Source organism: Cuculus canorus, chromosome 17, assembly GCF_017976375.1.
Source record: "Cuculus canorus isolate bCucCan1 chromosome 17, bCucCan1.pri, whole genome shotgun sequence".
In the NCBI taxonomy this organism is placed as follows: Eukaryota; Metazoa; Chordata; class Aves; order Cuculiformes; family Cuculidae; genus Cuculus; species Cuculus canorus.
This window is the reverse complement of record NC_071417.1, coordinates 5,618,210-5,641,376: the sequence shown is the minus strand read 5'-3', so window position 1 is coordinate 5,641,376 and position 23,167 is coordinate 5,618,210. Positions and strand designations below refer to the sequence as shown.

General features: G+C 47.0%; 1 protein-coding gene across 2 annotated transcripts; it reads left to right on the top strand.

The window, feature by feature from the left end:
* Positions 1–3,316: 3,316 nt before the first annotated feature.
* RFLNA (refilin A) lies at positions 3,317–22,062 on the top strand. Of its 2 annotated transcripts, XM_054082681.1 has the most exons (4): positions 3,557–3,679; positions 11,705–11,840; positions 14,748–14,857; positions 17,024–22,062. In XM_054082681.1, exons 3-4 carry the CDS (start codon positions 14,748–14,750, stop codon positions 17,355–17,357), a joined length of 444 nt encoding a protein of 147 aa, XP_053938656.1. In that variant the 5' UTR covers positions 3,557–3,679; positions 11,705–11,840; the 3' UTR covers positions 17,358–22,062. The 2 variants fall into 2 exon arrangements, with proteins under 2 accessions (XP_053938655.1, XP_053938656.1); XM_054082680.1 differs by lacking the exon at positions 11,705–11,840 and having other exon boundaries at positions 3,317–3,679.
* The last annotated feature ends 1,105 nt before the right edge of the window (positions 22,063–23,167 follow it).

The window sequence follows — 23,167 nt, the reverse complement described above, 5'->3', positions numbered from 1 at the left end:
ACATTGGTTTCTTCACCCATTTCAGGACTAGGTCCAGGGGTTGCATTTTACAACAAAACAGGTCAATGGAAAAAACTGGAGAAGCTCTGAGAACTGTCTTTTTCATAAAGACCTCTTTAATTAATATTGTCAGAATTACACCTCTAACTGAGAGTGAATCTTAGCTGATACAGTCCTGCTGGAATTTTCCCTAGTTTTCTGCTATTTGACTTCCCACTCGTTATTTATTGTTGTTTTAAACTCTAATTCACAGCTAGACAGAGTTATTCCTTCAGCATTAGTGCTGGTGGTGGAGGCCACTTTCCCACCACTTATGCCTTCACACACTGCTGCCCTTGTACCACTGTGTTTGCACCTGTTTGTCTACGCTCCGCTGCTTCAGAAAACTTCCCTCCAGACTTTACCTTCCTCCTTATCCCACCATATACACAAGGGCCCAGTTTCCCTGTTCCCAAGTCAAGGCACAGGAATGTATCAGTCCCTACCGACTCCTTCCAGCAAATTAAGACTTGCTAAACTGAGGAGGGTTTCAGTAGAGCAACATGGCCTCAACTGAAAATCTCCAAATTGTTTTTCTCCTTCAGTATGGCACCATGCAATATTATGCCCTGTTTTAACAGGCCCGATTCCACTATTCTGTATATGCTCTCTGCCTGCATCCTGTATCCTTTACTGAGTTTCCATGCAGGCAAATTTTCACTGGCCAAGAGCTCGATACTGTGGCTCCAGGAGGCCTTCTGACCAAAGAATGAGCCATTTCCTTAGCAGGCATGAGGACAGCAGCATTTCTTTCCACCTGCTCACCCTGAGCTTTACATAAGACATCTCCAACTTGGGTGAGCAATCCACTACTAACTTTAACTGTAACTGTAACCATAACCGTAACTGTAACCATAACCCTAACAACAGCAACAGCAACAGCAATACCACTACAATATGTACACACATGCCCTGCAGAACCCAGCAGTGGTTTAGCCACTCGCAAGTGAAGTCAATACCCCTCCAAAGGCTTGGGGAAGCTCAACAGTGCTTAGCATTTCAACTGCTTAGAGCTCAGCAAACCCTAAACCACAAGCACCCACTTCTGTGCTGAAGAAGTATTGTACTGAAATTTACCATTAAAATACACACGATTTAGCTCCAGGAAAAAATTGGATTGTAGTTTCTCAAAACAAGAATCAGAAAAAACACAGTTTCTCCACCAAGTGCTGCTCAAATCAAAATACACCTCTCTAGGTACCAAGGAAGGTGCACTCACCCCTGTGCAATGTCCCTTTGTCCTGGTCCTTTTTTCTTCTTGGAGGAAAGCAGCTCTGAAGTCACTCCTCCCTCGTGCACATACGGTCTCGCTGGTTCAGGAGAAGGGCAGGGGAATGGGCCTGCAGAGGGACTGCTGGGCTGAGTGCTTGTAGTTCACAATGTTAACTGGCTGGAGAATCCTATCATGTGATAAGTAGGAAGCCAAGGCCTAATTTATGGAATTTTGACCTTCAGTCCCCTTTGACATTTTCAGATTGGGCATAGCCTGTGTGAGACATTAGAGTCGTTACAGTCAGGGGCTCTAAATCAGTTTCTGCGACTGCTGGAGCCGGCGAGTGGGTCAGAGGTGAGAATTCATTGAGGTTCGTGTGTGGGCTGCTTGGTGCCTGTTTGACATTTATAAATCAGTGACATTCCTCTGCACAGCTCAGTGCATACAAATTGCTTCAGTCACTCTGTGGAGGGCTTCTCATTTCTGTCAAGGGTGGATTTGGGCATCCTTGGCCTTTCCTTTTGACTTGAGCAAGAACAATCCTAAACAAATCAAACTTTATTAGATGGTGAGTTCACCTGACACCATACAACATGACCTGCTCCCTCAGAAAGATGGAGTGTAGGCCCTTTTGGGATCAAATCTAACTTCCAAGGACTTTGTGCCATCTTGAAGGCTTCCATCTTGAGGGCTTGGGCATAAAAGTCTTCATCTCTAGGTACAATACCAGACCTCTCAGATTTTCATCAGCTGCCATAACAAACACTGCATTTGTTGGTCTTGAAGAACAAGCAGCTGTGGTTCTGTTCTGCTGGGTGCTGGGCCAACAGCATGGACCATGAAGAGGCAGCCAGCTGGATTTCAACAGTTTCCCAGGGAAGCTGTCCATTGCCGTGAATAAACCTCTGCCAGGCTGAACCATGTAAGCGGGCCTGCCCCAAAGTTCTCACACTCTGGACTCCATGGAGAGAGAAAATATGATGAGAAAAACATAACCAGGGCTGTAGACAATGTAACATGAATGTCAGCCAGTTGTGCAACGAATATCTATATTGGCTTCAGCAAGCCTGACCTGTTTAACCAGTGCTTGCTTCTCTACACCCCGAGGGCTGATAGGGACTATGCTGGCAGCGATGCTGGCACACACAGCTCCTCGTGGCTGGCAGCTGTATTGGGCTTTGGGATGCCCTCTTACTGCATTTATCAAGGCCAGGAACACACGATGGCTGGGATGAAGAGGCCACCTCCTCCTTGGTGGTTGTGGACCAATGGCTGTGGAGCCAAAGAAAGAGATCGTGTCTGGGCTGCACTAAGTGGGAGGCGTGAGGACCATCATGTGGGTACAGCTGGCACAGGGGCTACAGCGGGCTTGCACACCCGCACAACCAACACTTCCATAGTCACACACGCCTGCGCTGAAGACACCTTCAGCCACCTCCTAGTGAAGGGGGATGATGGTTGTTGAGAAGAGCTCTTCCCTCATGCCCACACACCTTGACACTAAGGGGAAAAGCTGCTCTAGGGGGTGAAAGAAGGATGAAAATCAGAATTGAGGGAAAAAATCACATGGAACCGAGGGAAAAAAATCAAACAGAAGTGATGGAAAATGGACAGAAGTGAGGGAAAACTCAGCTAGAAGTGAGGGTAAATGGACAGAGGTGAGGGTAACTCAGAATCAGGGGAAATGGACAGAAGTGAGGGAAAACGCAGAGAAGTGAGGGAAAACAGACAGAAGTGATGGAAAATGTACTGAGTGATGGAAAATGGACAGAAGCGATGGAAAACAGACAGAAGTGAGGGTAAACTCAAAAGGAAATGAGGGAAAGCAGAGAGAAGGGGGGGACAACTCAGAGAGAAGCGATGGGGAACGGACAGAAGCAACGGAGAACGGACAGGAGCGATGGGGAACGGACAGAAGCGCGCGACTGTCGGTTCCGCTTCGGGGGCGGCCGCGAAGGCGAGAGCGCTCCCCATGCGTGCACGGCCGGGGAAGGGGAGGGCGCTCCCCGGCTCCCCTCCCACCCTCTCCGGATAAATCGGCGGCCGGGAGCCGAGCCGCCCCGTCCCCAGCGCTCTCTGCCGGCGGGGACGCCCCGGGCTCCCGAGCGGGCGCATCCCGGCGGCGCTGGGGGCTCAGCCCGGGCAGCAAGCGGGGCTCGGCGCACAGCCGGGCTCCTCTCCCTTTCCCTCCCCGCGGTGCTGGAGGATTTTCTCCCGCTGCAGCCCCCTCGCTGCCCCCCAGACATGGTAGGGCACCTACAGCTGCAAGGGATGGACGAGAGCCTGAAGGAGAAGAGCCGGGAAGGCTTGCTGGACAGCCCGGACTCGGGGCTGCCCCCCAGCCCCAGCCCCCCTTTCTACTCCCTCTCGCCCGGCGGGGACCCCCCGGCCCCGGGGCACCGGCGGGAGCCCAAGGACGGCAAAGTGGTAAGAGCCAACCGGGGGGGAGAGAGGCTGGCTGAGCCCCGGGGAACGGGCTTGTGCTCGCTGATGGGGCATCGTGCCCACAGCCCCACGCTGGGCATCCCGCCCGCACCGCTGGATGCGGCTCTCCCTGCGCTCCATCCCGGCTGCAGCCGGTGCTGGCACTGCCTGAGTGCCCAGGTCCATCCTGGCTGCAATCCGGTGTTGGCACCGCTGGTGGAGTGCCCAGGTCCATCCTGGCTGCAATCCAGTGTTGGCACCACTGGTGGAGTGCCCAGGTCCATCCTGGCTGCAATCCGGTGTTGGCACCACTGGTGGAGTGCCCAGGTCCATCCTGGCTGCAATCCAGTGTTGGCACCGCTGCTGGAGTGCCCAGGCACGGGGCTGGCCTGCTGCCAGCCAGGGGTTTCCCATAGCACTTGCAGAAGTGTGGATAAACTGTAATAATAATAAACTCTAATAACGGCATGGAAGTGAAGCCCAGGGCTGAAACAGGCTCCCCTGACTACGTGTAACCACCTCTCAGTGATACCGTCCTGCCTGTAAGATCCAGGTTAGAGCTGCACCCATCTGGACTGAGGCAAAGGCAGCCTGGCTCTGAACCATTCTTGTTCTCCAGCATCCCACATTTCTGTTGTCAGGAGCATCGTGTCACCTTTGCCAGAGCTTTGGCTAAAAAAGGCAAAACTGTCAGTTAACTCGAGGCAGCATATGAATGTCTGTCTGTCGAGTTGGTGTGGCGACAAGGCCTGGGGAAGGCTTTGCTCCTGCCCTTTCCTGGAGCAGGGTTTCATGGCGTGAGCCTGTGTGAAAGGTTTGTGTGCTGCGTGGCCAAGCAGAGCAGGATAGGGGTCTGCGTGCTCAGCTGCCCGACAGTAGCACTGTAGATCTTGGTGAGCCTGATGCACTGCCAGTGAAGCAGTTGACTGTGGAGTAGGATTAGGGTAGATTTATGATGACTATTATTCAGCTTTATTTTGTTTATTTCTATCCCTTAGTTATAAAAACTGTTTTTAAAACACAGAGCTCAGAGCATAAGCAGTGGTGGTAGAGGTTTTTAAAGGCTGGTGAAAATTCTTCCCAAGGGATCTTTCATTTTTTTTTTTTTAACATATATAAAAGATGTTTGTAGGTGTATTCAACACAATTAATTGGCTTCTATATGGAATAAAATCTGCAGCACAGATCTTTCCATGGGAAATCCGTAGGTAATGGATTAGTGGCAATTCAAAGACTTCTTCCCAGTAAAGGCATTTTGCAATGACTTCTCCAACCCTCATTTACTTTCTCGAGTTCTAAGGCTATTTTCGGATATTGTTGAAAACTGCCTTTTACTCCCAAACATGCCAAAACCTTCCCTGTGAACAATGACTCTTTCTTACCTGACTACAGTGGGTAGGGTGTGAGGTGGCAATTATGAAAATCAAATCTCAAACCCGCTATGCAGTTCCAAATACGGAGCCTCACCTGCCGATGCCTGGACATGTGCTCCGTCTTGATGGGACTGTTTATGTACAAAGAGTTACCTCCACACCTATGATTTGGCAGGATCAGGCTGTTGCTATGTATTTATACAGTCACACGTGGGAGGAGGATGAATGAAGTCTTGCTGGACCAGAAAACAGCTGGGATGGAGGTGTCTGCAAAGCTCTGTAATGGGGATATGACAGCCTCCACTCCAGTAATATGACAGTTGGCCTCCACTCCTCCCAAGAAAGCCGTTAGATATCGAAGATGAAAGACTATGAGAAAAAAACTATTTCAGCTCTTGTGCTGTTAGGACTGAGCCTTTCAGTGCTTGGCTCCTATGGAAAGGAAGTTATTCCTGTGATCTGTGTAAGGCAAAATTAAGTTTTCCAGTTATTATTTTTTTTTTATTTTGATCATGAACAAACATTTTAGAGATTTCAGAGGGACTCACAGTGTAGATGTTTCCAAATTTTATACCACATGGCGACAGCACGGGCAGCCTTGGGCTCCTGCTGTTCCGCTATGGGTTTCATACATTGTGGATATTTCCATGCCCTTAGTAAGTCCAGGAGGTTGCAGAGATCCTTACACTGAAACCCGTGTGGCTGTGGAGTGGTGCAAGACTGTGCTCTTTAACTCTGACTGTTTGGTACACTGCAAAATAATGAAGTAAAGAGGAACTTTCACTCTATTTGGCTGTATAGAGTTTCACTTTTTCTGATTTCCACCCTATAAATACTGTACTTGCAGCTGTTATTAAGAAAGCAGGAAAAATATGGAGACCATCGCTTGCTTCATACTTCTAAAATTCAGTGTCTAATTAGCTTTAATCTTGTCTTTTAACAAGGACTTGCAGATCTATGAGCAATTACACAACCTAAAATGTGCTTCTGTTTAACTCTGCTACTCTGCTATTCATCAGAGTGTGCAGAATTGGCAAATCAATAATTGCAGCTATTTGCACACCAAGGCATGCTTTTTTTAATCGCCTGTTATATTAGTGTTTGTTTTGCTTATAAACGTGACAGAGCCAGGAATGCAGCCTGCCCTCTTTGTGCTATAATACTATAAAACCATATACAAGCACAGTCGCTAACGGCCAAAATTCGAGTATGTACAGTTACAATAAATTGCTGTCAGGTGAAGAAAACAACATTCCAGATCTGTGGGAAGTATTTCATACTATTCCTTGCTGCAGACCTATCAAAACCACCGGTCTGAACCCAGTTGCGTTCCTTTGCAGTCAGCTACTTCGCACCAGCTTCACAAATATGCTGAAGAATTTTTCTGCTTTAGGACAGCTCTTCTCATAAAGACAAAAATGAGGTCGCATGGTCTGTCGAAGACTTTCTTGTGTGTAAAATATGTGCGCTCTCTGCTTTGTGTTATTAACTGTGACTCTGAAAAAGTAAACTCTCTTCTCTTTAATAAGCACAACTTTGTTTCAAAGACAATGCACCATTTATTCACATTTAACCAGCCAATTTGGCTACAGCTTTGGGATCCAAGAAAATATGAAAGGCAATTTAGGGCCAGAGTCATAAATACCACAAGTTCAACACCATTTAGGGACCTTGGTTTTTTTTTCTTTTTTGCCTTTTACTTGCAGTGTAGGAGAAATTGGCTTTTATTTCTTCAAATAAAGTCCGTGTAGGGAATTCGTCAGTTGTTTTGTGCTTAAGTGCAAATATCCTCATGAAAATAGAAGGTGACTTTTACCTAGCTCTGCCTTTTAAGTCTGAAACATGGTTAAATTGAGTCTTAGGACTTGGGTTACTGAATTTTCTAGACTTTGCCTGTAATGCTGGGTCAAAAGGTCCATAAATACAATAAAAATATATATCTAGTGATATGCACTAAGAAGCAATTGCTGGAAAAGTGGGCATCAAAGTAGCCAGATGTGCTTAGAGTTTTTGTTGTTGTTGCCCGGGGATATAGTTTTAGGCTAGAAGGAACTGCTTTGCGGCTGTTCTGAAAAATGCATGCTTTGCTTTCTACAGCGTAACTCCTAATGGATATTAGGGGAGATGAGGATTACAGAACTATTGGTTGTGCCTTCCCGAACCAGCAGACTTCTTGTCCCTTCCCAATGAGCCGCTGCAATGAGTTCCTTCTTATTTGAAAGACTCGAGTATCTGTGCATTCAACCTGCCTCACTGAGCAGTGACCTCTGTAGGACTTAGATCCCAGTGGATCAGCTGTCAGATGGATGTTCCAATGTAGGGAATTTCTACGTACATTCAGGAGCTGTGTTGGACAACAGTGTGGTGTAAGAACCAGTATCATGTGATGGGAGGAGATTGCAGCTTCAGCTCAAGGGCAGAAGGGAAGGATACCTTGCCCTTGGCAGAGCCTTCATATGCATGGTCCCAGCAATGGGGTTCAGGTCAGCACATGTGCCAGCCCTGTGTGATTTATGGTTGATACTAAAAGACCCCAAACCAAAACACTTTTTCCTGATATGCTGCCCTTTGAAGAGCCCTTAGGCCACAGAGCCAGCATCTCATCTTACACTGAAAGTGCTCTGGGAAGGATGACTCTCTTGTGGGGACTGGGTGATCAACATTGCCATCAAAGGATTTCCAGCTAATTTGTAACTTCTGGACCTGCCAACACCTATGATGAAAGGCTTGGCGTGCCCAACCTGAGCTGGCTTGCAGCCCTCACATGGAGCAGGTGACATGACTCTCCAAGTCCAGGTGGGTCCTAGCAGCTCTGGGAAAAGCCTCAGGCTTGTGCAGGGAGCAAGGCACCCACCTGGCATGGCAGCAGGGCTTGCCTCAGTGGTTCATGTTTGGAGCCCAGCATCTTGACCCACTTCTGAACTGCTCCCACTGGCAGGATCTTTCAGGAATTCCTGCAGTAGGGGCTGGCAGTGTTTTCAGTTTCACGCCTATGTCCACTGCCTGGTAAAGGCCAACCACAACTGGCTGTCCCCTGTTCCTCAGCCCCATCCAGATCTGAACTCACATCCATTCCCCTTCTGTGGCTCAATGACAGTGGCAATGGAGGGAGAATGACTCTGGGCCTCATCTAATCTGCAAACCATGACACATGTCCCTTCTGGGCAGATCAGGGAATAGCCATAAGGCTCCCATCATCTACTCTGAAATTGTTGTATATGTAGGGTAGTTTCTTAGAATCACAGAATTGTAGAATGGTTTGAGTTGGAAGGGACATTAAAGATCATCTAATTCCAACCCCCCTGCTATGTGCAAGGACACCTCCCACTGGCTCAGGCTGCCCAAGGCCCTGTGCAACCTGGCCTTGGACACTTCCAGGGATGGGGTAGCCACAACTTCCCAGGCAGCCTGGGCCAGGGCCTCACCACCTTTGTTGTAAAGAATTTCCTCCTAATGGCTAGTCTAAATCTGCCCCTCTCCAATTTGTAGCCAATCCCCCTCAGCCTCCAAGCCTTTGTAAACAGTCCCTCCCCACCTTTCTTGTAGTCCCTTCAGGTACTGGAAGGTAGCTATAAGGTCTCCTCAGAGCCTTCTCTTCTCCAGGCTGAATCATCTTTGTAACCTCCTCTGCACTCGCTCCAACAGTTCCATCTCCTTATGTTGAGGATTCCAGAACTGGACACAGTACTCCAGATGAGTTCTCACAAGAGAGGAACAGAGGGTCAGTATCCCCTCCCTCGACCTGCTGGCCACGCTGCTTTTGATGCAGCCCAGGACACAGTTGGTCTTCTGGGCTGCGAGCACACATTGCTGGTTCATACTGAGCTTATCATCAAGCAGCACCCCCAGGTGCTTCTGTGCAGGGCTGCTCTCAATCACATCATCCCCCAGCCTGCATTGAAGCTGTGGATTGCCTCGACCTTGCACTTGGCCTTGTGGAACCTCATGAGATTCACACAGGCTGACTTCTCCAGCCTGTCCAGGTCCCTTTGGATGATATCCTGTCCTTCTTGTGTGTCAACTACACCACTGAGCTTGCTCTCATCTGCAAACTTGCTGAGGGTGCACTCGATCTCCCTGTCTGTGTCATTGATGAAGACATTAAACAGCACCGGTCCCAGTATGGACCTCTGAGGGACACCACTTGTCACGGATCTCCATCTGGACACTGAGCTGTTGATCACTACTCTCTGAATATGACCATCCAACCAGTTTGTTATCCACCGAACAGTCCACCCACCAAATCCATCTCTCTCCAGTTTAGACAGAAGGATGTTGGGGGCGGGGGGGTTGTGTCTTCTAGCTGTTTAATTTCCATTGTGTCTCTGCATAACCTGTGGACAGTAAGCAAAGACATACACATTTTCCACTTGAAATAGAAGGGGGAGATCAGAAGAAAGGATGTAATTCTTTGTGATAATAAAGCTCTGATTTCTACCTGAGGTCTGCATTTACTGTTATCACTTCCAAATATAATCTCATCCGGCTATAGTATAAATTACTCATAATGTGCAATGCATGAAGCTACTGGGAAAATAAACGGTCTGTTAAACAAATATTGCTTATCAACTAGAGTGGAGAAATGTAGATGTGTGTCAAATAACTCAGCCAGATCTTTCATTATAGCTGTAAATAACAGCTGAGTAAAGTGACATTTTCATGGACCTGACATGTTACCATAGTGGGAAAATGTAGTGAGAGATTTGCTTATGTTCTTTCTAAGTTAGGAGCTGGGAATTTGGGAAGCTGTATCCTGTTTGTAGCCCTGATGCTTGGAAAACCATTTCCCCTTACAATCCCAAGAGATCAAATGCCACATCTTAGTGCCTTCCACATAATGACCATAGCAAAAGGAGTCAGTCAGTTCTGGTCCTTTGTGCTCCCTGGGGAAGGGTTTTCTGGGGGTTTATTTATTTCAAGTCATGTTAATTTCCTTTCTTTTTTGTTGCATTGCTGTCTGGAATTTGGAAGTTAAGGAATAGTCAGTATATTTCAGGCCAGTTTTATGGTGCTTTTTTCTTCACCTTTGATTTCTATTTGATAACTCTGCTTGCATTCTTTTAAGTTACCCCAGAAGAAAAATATCTGCTGAAAAATTGTTAGTGGTAAAATAGCATTATTATGCCTGCTATGTTATTTTTGCTATTGTTGAGAACTCTGCGACACCTCACCTGGAGTCCTATGTCCAGTTCTGGAATCCTCAACATAAGAAGGAGATGGAGCTGTTGGAACGGGTCCAGAGGAGGCTACAACGATTATCCAAGGGCTGGAGCACCTCCCATACAGGGACAGCCTGAGAGAGTTGGAGTTGTGCAGCCTGGAGAAGAGAAAGCTCTGAGGAGAACTAATAGCGACCTTCCAGTACCCGAAAGGGCTACAAGAAAGCTTGGGAGGGACTTTTTAGAAAGGCTTGGAGTGATAGGATGAGGGGAATTGGCTACAAATTGAAGAGGGGTGGATTTAGACTAGACATTAGGAAGAAATTCTTCACAATGAGGGTGGGGAGGCCCTGGCCCAGGTTGCCCAGAGAAGTTGTGGCTGCCCCATCCCTGGAGGGATTCCAGGCCAGGTTGGATGGGCCTCGGGCAGCCTGAGCCAGTGGGAGATGTCCCTGCCCATGGCAGGGGGGTGGAATTAGATGATCCTTAAGGTTTCTTCCAACTCAAACCTTTCTATGATTCTATGATCTAAATCCCCTCCACGGATGGCATTCGTGGTGGGTAAAAAGCAGTGATGTGCTGCTGAAGGATGTGTGTCTGTCCTAAAGAGACTATAATATCCCCCCCATAATATTTGCACCACCATAAAGGAAGCACTGTTGGTTAGTTGGAGACTGAATTCTGTTCAGCAACCAATTTTATCTGTGTTTATCTGTGTGCTGCTTGAAAAAAGCAGAGCTTAGCTTCCCAGGCAGTTACATGCCTGAAAGGCATCACAGTTTAGACAGGGAAAAATGCAGCCAAACAAGAAAGCACTTCAACTTTTTAATAATACTGTAACCCTTTGCTGATTGAAACAAATTATGTACCACAAAAAATAAATAAAAATGATAGTACATTTACTGTTTGACTTTCTTGCTCTGTTTTGAGGGTATAGCGTGTACGTGTGGAAATCGTTTTGTGATCTTTGCAGTATCTTCCCTTTCACCTCCTCAGCCTTCCTGGACAACCAGATTCCTCCTCTCCCAGCATAGGTTAGGGTGGCTTTTGCAGAGCTTCGTCTAATAAAGCTCCAGTTACTGTGACAGACTAAGCAAGTCCCTGCTGTAGTCTTCCAGCATAGCAACCCTAAGGTTTGTTCTTTGGATAGACAAACCTCATCTATGGATCACTGTGGACAGCCTGGTCTGAAGACGTGGGTTTGTCCTCTTCACCATCAGTGATTCCCAGTAGTGTGCAACAAGCTCTGCTCCCTGCCAGCCCGTCTGTGGTATAGGGCAGTGAAAATACTCAACCTAATTTGTGAAGTGTCTGGAGATCACTGAGTGATTGCTAGAAATGAGCCGAGGATCATCATTTTCCCAAGGGAGTTCAGCAGTCCAGTGTTCTTCCTCTTTCAGCCATTCCTCTGCAGAAGGAAAAAGACCTGAGTCAGTATTTTGTTGACAGGCAATTTGTAACTTTTTGAACATTTTTTTGTTTTTATCTTAAAACAGATTGGAAGGAGCAAGTGTCAAACTCCTGCCAAAAAGACAGCTTTTGACATGTGCCAAGCATATAGCATTTCAGCCCCAAAGACAAATCTTTTGGAAAGCTTGCATGCCCTGTTCCTTGCTTCGCAACTAACTCAAGGTGAGATGCAGGAGCAGATATGTCAGAACATCACTGAAGGTGAAACAAAGCGTTGTCTGAAGTGCCTTTCAGTTGCTGCCACGTAAAACCTATATTTAGTGACCCTTTGACTCTGTGCAAGCAATCCAGTTGCTCGTTGGGTGAGCAGGCTGCTGGGTCTTACAGATGATCTCTGTATTTGGAGCGTGCTTTGTAAGTTGTTTATGTCTTCCACGTGCAGACCTCCAGGTGACTTCGAGGTTTGTGACCTGCAGCAGCTACTAGTAGAGAAATGTGAAAATTTAATGGTCTGTGACGGGAGGTAGAAGTCCCTGGCTTTGCCTTGCTGATGTCTGCAATTGTTCCAGCTTTCTAAATTAATCAGGTCAAGCCTGCAGTTCTGAAGTTGGTGCTCATTTATAGCATATGAAATGCATTATGAAAAGCCTTCTGTCACCCGTCCCTGCCTAGAGCGAGGTAAACTGTAACCCACAGTGGAAATAGTCTCAACTCCATCCAGAACTAACCTGAACAAGACTGAATCCTGCTCTCAGCAAATTCAGTGGCAGCTTTTTGACTGAGTGGTTTCAGTCATGCATGACGGAGCCCCTGTTTCTCCATGCACACTGGTATTGTTCCTGCAGCATGTTCTTGTTTCCTGTTCCCTGCTGTGTGACTTGTGATTTTAACAGATGGCTTTTGCCTCTGTGCCCACGCTCTCACTGAGCTGCACCTCCAGCACATAGCAGGCTGGGGAGCCTCTGCCTGTACAAACGCCAGAGGCCAGATGCCCCAGCGCTGCTCCTGCTAAGCCACAGGAAGGACCTCACCTCCTGCATCCTCGTCTCTCAAGATTTTAGAGGACACTTAGTGTCAGCATGTAGTGTGAAGGTTTGTTTGCCTGGGAGCACTGAAACGGCTTCTTCAAAAGTGCTTCTTTAAAAATGCACTTTACAGATGCCCTTCACGGAATTATTAAGAGAACTGTATTTCTCTTGAATTAATCTACCAAAGAGGTACTATCATGGTTACTATCCATTTGAATTTGTTATTTGGCATCCTAGCAAGCTAGCCTGGATCTGAAAAGCAGCTTAATTCACAACTGTTCCATTTTACTCCATTTTCCCTGGCCGGAAGAAGTAAGAAAGACACTCCCATAGGCTAAGCTCACAGTGAGACAACGTTGAGGTGCCTGTGTGGCTCACATCAGTGCCTCCCAACCTTTATTTCTGGTTATCTAAGTTTGCAATCATTTTCGGCAGCATGGCCTGAAAGCATCTGGTATTTAGAAACTGGGACAGAAGAGCTTTCCCGGTTCTGTTCTGTCACTCCTCTTTTTGGGTGATTGGTGCTGGAGTGTGGGACAAGGGCCACCTTTCTGCCCTGTGCAAATTCAGTATTTCATCTGGGCAGCTGGAAACAGCTTTTGCTGAGCTGAGCTTTTTGAAGGGAGGATTAGAGATGATAATTTTCTCACCTCATCTGCAAGCAGAGACCAGTTTGGGGGCTTTTGGACAAGACCTCTCCTTAAGTGGACACTGTAAAAAGAGGGCAGGTTCTCAGCTGGAGTTTTGCCAATGTGGGATGCTGCCACAAGAGTATAAAGAGAAAGAGAACAGTCTCCTGAAGGACTGACACGTAGCTCAAGCCTTTCTTCTTTCACCAGTTGAAACAATCTGCATTTCTTTGCAGGTGAACTCCCCAAAAGCCAGCTTGCCTGAGAGCCCACGAATGCATGTGCACATGGTGTTTTGAGCCCTGCACCTAATGAACCTCATGTGCAAGATATCTTTAGAAAGAGCTCTGGCCATGTGCAGACTTAAAAGCTGAAGACCTGCACCCTTGTGAACTAAGTCTTGTCTGATCTAAACAATTCACATTTCAGAAGCAAAGGGCTTTATTTACAACCAGAAAGGCTGCCCTTGCCCTCCTCTGTCAAGAGTGTTGAAAGCAATCCAGGAATGAACTTTGCCTTTTGGCCAGTGTTTGGTAGTGAGGGCGAACATACCTTTCATTCTTTTTCCTCCCCCCCCTACCCCCCCAATACCTTTGCAAATACTGTCCTTTTTTTTTCTCTGACAATGCAACAGAAATATTCAATCAAAAAGAGGAGTTGGCCATTTAACTTTACAGTTTAACACAGTGGTAAAGTGAGGGGCTATTTTGGTGCGGAAAGAGTAAACAGCTTTGTGGCTTTGGGACACAGAGTTGAAGAGCTTGGCAAATTCAGATGAAACAATGATAATTTTTGCTTAGCCTAAGGCAGAAAGCCTGAGCCACTTGAGAAAACAAGACCTCAGCTAGTGGGAGCTGCAGATGTGGAGTGGGCTCAATAGAGTTTTCCCAGTTAACACCACTTGAAGGATAACCTGGGCAGCCCTGGATGCTTGAAGTCAGTCTGTGAATTGGTACAGGTGACCAATCAGAAAGCCAAGGCATCTTAAATGCAAGGCCTGTGTGATGCTAGTCTATGTGAGGATGGGGATTAATGGTCGTGTTCTCTGCCAACCCCCTTTAGGGTGTTTTCTGGCAACTTGACAATGGTCCTCCCCTTTCTGCATCAAGAAGAGTGCCTTCTGCAGTGGGATGAACACTCTGCTAACCTCGGGCCCTGCTACAAACCTGAAAAGACAGCGACTGTGAAGGGGAGCTGAGTGATGCTGAGAGGGCACGCGAGGAGAGCTTAGCTTGTTGAAACAAAGTTGGTCCTGATGGTAGCACACTCACCTGCTCTCATTGCCAAAAAACCTGTCACCTGCAGTGTCTCCTGTGGCACTCTGGGAGTTTGGCACGGTTGGAGGCACTGTTGTCTCCTGTCGTGCTGAACATGCTGCTACGGGCTGCTCAGCTGCCAGACACCACACATTATGAGCTGTGCCAGTCTCAACTGTTGTGTCCCAACCCTCACTGTGCTCTTCCTTCCTGCAGATGCCTTACCTGCTCCTGAACCCATCCATGCCAGAGATGAAGCCTCGAATGTATCCTGTGTTTTTTGGAGAAAGCATTGAGGTCAACCCTGAGCCCGTGCAGGAAATCAGGTACAGATGGGACAGGGTGGGTAGGTGGGTATTTCTGTCTTTTTCCTGGTGCTTTTCCTGAAAAAAAAATTAAAATGTGTTTACTAATGAGAGTCATTGCTATTTCGATGGGAAGGGAGGGGCAGGTGGGAGAGTAATGCCTGAATTAAAGACACTGAGAGCAGCAGAGGCAGAGAGGAGGAGACAAGGACTGGAGGGAAGTTGTAAGAGAAGGTGGCTTTGCTTCCAAGGCCATCTGAAATCCAAGGCTGAGAGAAGACTATTACCACCTGTGGGCTTGATGACCTCCAGTAAGCAACCTGATGGTCTCTGTCTTGTTCCCTGCTGACTTGTATCCTCAGAAGAAGCAATGCCCTTATAATTGGCATGTGTCTTTGTTAGCCCTTGCAGCAGAGTTAGACCAGCTGGTAGAGACAGAATGAGCTCCTCATCATGAGGAGATAGTTCCTCAAGCCGGTGGTGGAAGTATTCTGACCTTTTGAGGGGCTGGCGCTGTGGCTGATGGATAAACGTTGGTCTCTGCCATTCTTTTGCTCTTTTGCTGGTATGGAATGCACTCTGCAAACAGCATGGAGCAGTTACACACAGCTTGGGCAGGGATGGTGGGAAGACTGTAAACCCAGTTCCCACCCCCTTGACCTATGCAAAGGTCTCTCTGGAAATGTGCCCCAGTAAATCTCCGCTTGCTGAGGAACTGCCAGTGGGCATGTTTTTATGGTGATTACATCGGAGTCTTGTTCTGTGTATGCTGAATGACTTGCTTACACCCTAGCTGTGCAAAATGCATTTACAGCAGCTCAGATTACAGGCAGTGCACAATCAGTCACCCCCCTCCGGGTGGAGGCAATGACAAGCACACACCCAGCTTTTAATATTTTTTACATGGAGCTGCACATTCCTTGGCTACTGATTGCTGGAGGAGCCTTTGGGGAGCTGGGAAAACAAGTGAAAGTCCTGCTGCTCTCCATGGCTAGGGATTCTTAGGAAAAGCCCTTTATGTGGCCAAGTGTCCATACATCCCTTCTGGATGCCTGCAGAAAACAGGCAGGGCAGTGACATCCCGTGTTTTGTGGGTTCTTCATCTGATGGCTGTTAACACAGTGACTTCTTTTGAGACCAATGGCTTGGATATTGCACAGCTGTAGCCCACAGCCCCTCTTTGCTTTACCTGCTCTTTGATCATTGCTTGGATTATCTGTAGGCTCCAATAAGCAACCTCATCCCTCATCTCCCAGCACTCTGATTTTAGCTGGTTTGGGTGTCTTTGTGCTCTGGTGGCAAGGCAATATAAAGAAGAAAAGACAAACACACAGCCTTGATAGCTCAGTGGGCTTCCATGATACCATGCTTCTGTCATCCATGACAACCTTATTTATGGCATTATTTTCCTGCCATGCTAGAGCTTGCATGGACAACAGGGCCTGTGAAAGCAGCAGCGGGCATGTGGTGTTGGGAAGTAGGTTCCCCTCTACCCCAATGTGACATCCCATGCCTGTGGCCCACCAGCAGCATCTGCTCAGCCTGGCCACTGGGACAGGGTCACCCCCAAGCCCAGCACTTGCACTGATGAGTGTGTTGAGACCTACTGTGAGTCAGTGATCAGGGGACCTGTGTTTCACAGGATCACTCAGCATTTCAAGTTGATGCTGCATGTGCTTGGTAAAAATGCTTAGGAAAAGGCTGGATAAAGAATTATATTGGGATTTCAAGCTTTTCCTACACATTCTGTGAATGAATGTCCATTCCTCAGCCGCTGACTTACCACAGCTGGGGGGTTTTACCACCTCTTGATGTCCTTTGCTAACAGTGTTTGCCTCCAGTGTAGCTCTCGGAGCTAAGCTGAGGCCCCAGTGGGGCCCGTGGAGGAAACCAGAGGAAGAAGTGGGTTGCTTGGAGCCTCTGCAATGAGGTCTAGGCAGGCTTGGTCCTCTGTGCACATGCACTGCAGAAATGCTGAGATGGATTCATAGCAAGATTCATTCCAAGATTCACCAGCAGGAAGGAGTTCTTTTGGCCCTTTGCTTTGTGTTGTAGGGGTGGTAGCTCTGCCAGTGTCTGCACAGTAAGAGGACATGAATGTTGCCAGCTCCAAAGGGTTAGTGAGGAGTCCTGCCTATCTTCTTTCCTTTGCTGCCTTTGTTCCTGATACCTTGCTGTCCTCTGTAGGTGCAATTCTGAGGTGAAGTACGACTCCGAGAAGCATTATCGGGATGACATCTTCTACAGCCCCATCCCCACTGTCACCACATACAGAGAGACAATCATTGCTGCTCCCAATTGCACCTGGCGGAACTACAAGTCCCAGCTGATCTTTGAGCCCCGCCAGAAGCCACTGAGGTTTCAGAGCACAACCATCATTTTTCCTAAGCGCGCTAAGAACATTTACCGGACCACCCTCAACTACAGCTTGGGTTGTGCCAAGCGTTGGTTTGCTTCCAGCGTGCAGCTGGAGCTCTGCGAGGAAACCAGCCCGCGGGTCATCTACAGTGACACCCTCTGATCTGCCATGCCTCTGGCAACCTTCTGACCTCAAGGAGGCTGTGGCCTTTGCTGGGAGTCTTGCTGGGCCTTCATTGATGGTGACTGAATATCGATGGTGGAGGACAAGTCATCTTGGGTGAGGCTGAACTGGCTGGGAGGAGGCTTGCAGGGCACGGGATGGTTTTGATCAGTGAAAGGCTGGCTTGTATTTTGCGACGTTCCTGACATTCATGATCTGGATTTTATTTTTGTTTTGGGTTTTTTCTTTTTTACCAAGCATATCTATTTTTGACTTTCACTTAGATGAAATCAAGCATGGCCACCTCTTCTGTGAGCCTAGCCAAGAGTGTGCAGGGGAGACTGAGGAAACCGACCGGCTTATGGGCTATTTTCTAAAAATTTCCAAACGATTTAGGAGCCAAATGCCCTATTTCAAAAGTACTGTCAGTCCAAGCGTGCTGTGCTGTTCGTGGTCTCAAATGCCCAGTTTACGGGAATCTTTATGCACTTGCAACCCTTTTGGGTTTCAGGGCTGTATCGCACAAAGGAACATAGCACAGGAAGATACTGTCTAACTTCAAAGAAACCAGCACTCATGAGCAAGGTTGCTGTCCCCCTCAGTAGTTTCCTTACGTGCAGAATGGACAGCTTCACTGACTGTGGAGGAGCAGCCAGACTTTCTCAAGGCAGAGCCTGAAGTATTAAGAGCCCAAATGTGTGTGGGTTTTCCTTAATCATCCAGGCTGTGGCAGCTCAACAGGTACTCCACAAACAGCTGAGCAGCCTCTGCAAAAGGATTGAGAAACCCCAATAGAGCAGGAGTCACTACAGCCGTCCTAAGGTAAACCATTCCCCACTCGTGAATCACATCTCCCAGCTTCTCTTCACTTTGGGAGCTCACTGAAAATCTGCAGGAGCCTGGATTCATGCAAACATGTAACCTTTGAAAATGGCATGGAATTGTCTCCAAAAATCCTACCAAGAACTTTTGGATGCTGCTTAGAAGAGCCCAGACTTAGAAAATAACCACACAGCTCCGGAAATTAATTTCCAGCTTTCCGTCTTCTAAACTTTCCATTTTGTTCCTGACTTGCTGCGAGCCCAATTGAGTTATTTCAGAACACAACCGAGCAGCCAAGTCAGAAAACCTATTAACAGTGTCAACAAGACGTAGCTGATTGCCCAGAACAGTTGATGCACGAACCCACAGAGATTAAAAAAAAAATGTTTCTGAAAAACTTTAAAAAATAATAAAATTAAATAGTGACTATAAAGATACTTTTTTCCATCAATTTCAGAAGGCATTTGGTAAATGTGACAAGAGCTGTGACCTTTACAGAACAGGGTGCTCTTCTGTTTAAAATGAAGAACAGGTTTTCCACCAGACGTAAATATAAAGTATTTCTATACAAACTGAAATCCTGACAACTGAAGCATCATTGGTACTGAAAAACGTGTGCTGCGACAGCGAGGAACTCTGTCTCTCTGTTTGGGAGTTACTTGGTAGGGGAAAACCTCACAAAGGATTTCCAAGGCTTCCACCTACCGTTGATTTATTTTCAGCAACACAGAAACAACGGTTATGTTTGCTGTCAGTCAGATTTTGCTGTCACTGACTGTCAGCATCATAGCGTAGAAAAGCAACTTCTCCGTCCAAAGGGATTATTATGCCTGAAGCAACCTTTCTTCCCAGAGCTCCAGCAAACGAGTGCTACAGAGTTAACTGCTGGCAGGGCAGCTGAAGCTAGGATGAATGTGGTCCCAGTGCAGTGTGCGTTGGTGATGCACTTGTCCGGTATCGCGTTTTGCTGAGTGCTGGTGAGCGAGCCTTGCGACTAGTGGAAGTGCCCATTGGTCTTCCTTGGTATGTTGTGAAGGCTCTGGAGGGCTCTTCCATGGACCTGTGAGAGTGTAGCAAAGGCAGAAGGTTTGCAAGCTGAGAGACGGTGTAATCCAGGGTCAAAAGCAGGGCCGGTGCTCATGCCCAGGAGATCCCTGCATGATGACAGATTAGATGCGAGCACCTGCACTAAGCAAGTACGAAGACAGGCTGACCTTCCAAGCCAAAGGGATGCCAGAAACTCCCTATTCTGACTATACATCAAGCTTTTCTCCAGTTAACAGTTGGATTATTCTCCTGCTCCAAGCACAAAACTGCAGTTTTTGATCACACTGGTCTTTGAGCAGGACAGGTTTTCTCCAGAAAATCTCTTTTATCTTGGCCATCTGTGGGCTTCTGCCTACTTTGTCTGCTGTTAGTTCTGCTTCCTAAATGTTGGCTACAACAGAAAAAAAGAGAATTTAAAAAAAAAAAACAACAGAAAACCAGTGTGGGAATACAAATCCAGTGGAGAGACCTGAAGCACAGCCTGGCCTTTCCCCGGGCAGGCAGACAGGCTGCTAAGGCAAAGTCTCACAGGTGGATGTGACCCCCAGGACGGTGCGATGGAGGGCGGCATCCTTGGCACTGCAGGATCCTCGCACATACAGGCCAGGCTTCTTTGAAGCTTCATGCTTTGTTTTCTCTGCAAATAGACTAGAAATGACCTAATATGCTCCTGCTCCATTGAGTTTAAGCAGCTATTCTGGTTTTGCCACCTCGGGAAAAGCCAGCTGGCAGCTTTGAGCTGTGTAGCCATGCACAGCCCATGGTGGGCTACCACCCTGGACCACATCCAAGCCGTGACATTGCCAAGTGCCTGAGATCTGTAGACATTTTTGAAAAATGCCTTCTTCTATGATGTCTCTCATGGGCCCATCACAAGCTGCTTTTCTTCTCAGTGAAAGATGGCGTTGGAAACAGACTTTGTTTTTCCTCAGCACCAGAAAACCACAGAGGCTCAGGTCTTCACCCTCACGTGGGTGCAGAGCCCACCCTGCCTGCCCACCCCCTGGCCCTGTTGCTTCTATCAATGAGGCTGCGTTAGGCAGCGGTAGAAGAGCTCTCAGAAAAGCAATGCCTTTTTTTTGTTGTTGTTCTTAAACACCAGAAACTGAATTCTGTGTTTATGTGTTTCCAATTAAGAATCCCTCCCAGCAGCGAAGTGGTGCCTTACCTGTAGTATGTTTGTACATCTGGAAGGCACAATTAGTCCAAACAGAGAGGTGTTTTGCTTTTAAATGGAGCGTTACTCATCTCAACCAACAGATCTTTGTTCATGTATGTTTTCTCAAAGATGCAAATGATAAATTTAGACCATAAATGCTGCTTAGAAAGGTGAGATTCCTTGAGCAGCTGGGAATATGGCTAGAGGATTTCTCCCCAGGAGCCTAATGTGCTTGTTGCCCACAGTGCTGCAAGCCTGATAGGTGAAGTCAGACTGCCTTCAGGAGATCCTTTCTGTCAATAGTTATTTCTGAGATCAGAAGCTTTCTCAGAAGGCATCTGTTCTGGGGAGGAGAAGGTTGGTTTTCTCAATATAGAAAGTCACTGTCTGTCTCAAAGATGTGGGGTTTGTCCTTCATCTCTGCGACTGTTACGCCTCTGAATGCAACAGAGTGTGCTTGTGCCTGCAATGCCTGTCTTGCTGTCATTGCGTTGGAGGCCAGAAAGAGGGAACTCTAACTAAATATTGACCTTTCAGAGTCTGCGGAATACTTGCACAAAACACGGAGAGTAACTTTGACCAAAGCAGTTTACTGCTTCTTTCATCTTTCATTTCTTTTTTTCTTTTTCTTTTTCTTCTTCTTCTTTTTTTTTTTTAATCTTAGCCAGCTCTACTTTCTCAATGTGAAATACAGACAGATTCGCACCCTAGGTGCACACCTTCTGGGAATGATGAAATGAGGTTTGGGTGTTGATAGCAGTGTTTGAGTGAGCTGCTGGTCAGAGAAGTGAATGCTATTTACTATTTATGTTGAGTGTATCTTAAAAAAATGGGAAAGGTCACTAGAAGGCTAATGAGCAAAAGACTTTGTAGAGTAAACTGAGGACTAAAGGCTGCTGTGAATCTGATCTAGAAGTGAATGGTTCTGTGTGTGAACATTGAGCTAGGATACTTAGCCATTATAGTTTTAAGCTGCCTTTTTCCCTCTGGGGAAGAACATCCGGGGCCTTCTTTAGAGCTAAAACAAAATCGGATTCATCCTCTGTCAGTTATTCAGTCCCACTGAAGTCTGTGACCATCAGCATTCCCAGGCTTGTGGGGGACTCAATGTACCAAGCACAGATAGACAGAGCTGTCCCCATGTGGAGATGGGGGAACACTTTCCAGGGAGTGATGGATCTTGTGGGATATCCGTATTTCTAATGCCAGATAAACTCTGCTCCCTGAGGATTACCCCATCACTCACAAACCGGTTTGGAATGTCTTTCCCAAAGCTCTCCAATAACCATCGTATTTTATAAGTCCTGGGAGGCACTAATTCCTTTCCAGACACTGTGATGGCTGTCAAAATGAGCAAAGTATCCTACCCTGTGAATCGTGACCTGAAGATGGGGCTGAAAGGTGTTTGGAGGTTAGAGAAGGAAGAAAAGAACACATTGCTGGTGGAAATGCATAAGGATGTGTCATATTTTTATTTTTGTAAGTCTGATTCTCTAAGTGCTTGTAAAGTACTTTACTGTTGTATATGTGGTGATGCAGTAGTTCACAATATCCTTTTATTTTTCTATATTCCCCCCTCCACAATAATCCCTTCCTGTTCAACTCATAGAGAGTAATTTAAGAAGACAAAATTTATATATCGTAATAAAATGCTCAAAACTGTCATGCTGATGTATCCGGAGTTTCCTTCCTCTTCCTTATCCATTAACGTGGTCCCTAATGCCCTTTTCCCATCCAGAAGGAATGTTTTTAGTGCCTCACTCCCTCACCTGAGGGATTCAGCCCAGCTCCCCATGGCCGGGAGGCTGTGGTTTCAGATGTGTAAAACCTGCTCTGTCACGTATGCCCGGGGAAAGTCGAAATAGCTCAAGCGAAGGGCACAAAACTCACTCTTCCAACAGAGGCAGTTTTACCATTTCTTCACCCAATATTTCCCTTTTCCCGCTTGGTATTTTTATATTCAGCTATGAAGCCTTGGTGTTCAATCTAGATAATTCCTCTCCCAACTTTTCCATGGCCTTGAAGGGCAGGAGGAGCCACTGTAATGCTTATTTCACATCTAGGTATCCACATCCTAGCACTGAACGAGGACGTCTGCTACGTCCTGGCTTTCCAAATGGTGACGGCAGATGGGTTGCATCAGGGCTAACACCTTGCCTGGCCATGAAGTCTGTCTTAAAGCCATTGCTGTAAATGCCTCGGGCTCGCCAGCCAGCTATTAGTAGAGCATTCAGCTGTCTTCCAAGACCTAAGATGTCTGCAGGGAGAATCTGACACTAATCCTTGTGGAAAAATCATATCGGATTTATAGGGATGAAGTCAATAGGCTTGGACGAAAACAGCTGTTAAACTCTAAGGAATGGAAAGGAGAAGGAAAGCCGTGTTATGCAAGAGGCTTGCTTCAGGTGCACGGGAAGCGCCCGTGTCCTAATCCCAAGCTTTTTGACGCAAATCATGTCTAAACTGCTCCTAGGATGAAAGATGGGAGACACAGTCATGCTCAAGCACCCACAGGAATGCAACAACGTGGAGAAGGCTGCGGGTAGATGGCATGGGCGAGTTCAATGGTTGAAACCCAAACACCAGATGAAGGACACGTGCATCCACTCCTGTTATTTAAATAAAATCATAAAATGTGAATTCTGTCCAATGAAGATTCCTGAGGTGGCAGCTAACTCCTCAGCAGCAAAAGCCGTATTAGATGCAGGATATGTATTTTGGCAAGTGTGCTCAGATGAGCTAAACCCTAAGCTAGTGGTTTTACTGTGCCATTTGGATGTTG

Excerpts from the sequence above, each read along its gene's own strand:
- RFLNA (XM_054082680.1), top strand. The coding sequence starts at position 3,497 with ATGGTAGGGCACCTACAGCTGCAAGGGATGGACGAGAGCCTGAAGGAG. Across the intron at positions 3,680-14,747 it reads AGCCCAAGGACGGCAAAGTG|ATGCCTTACCTGCTCCTGAA; the intron begins GTAAGAGCCAAC and ends TCCTTCCTGCAG. Across the intron at positions 14,858-17,023 it reads GAGCCCGTGCAGGAAATCAG|GTGCAATTCTGAGGTGAAGT; the intron begins GTACAGATGGGA and ends TGTCCTCTGTAG.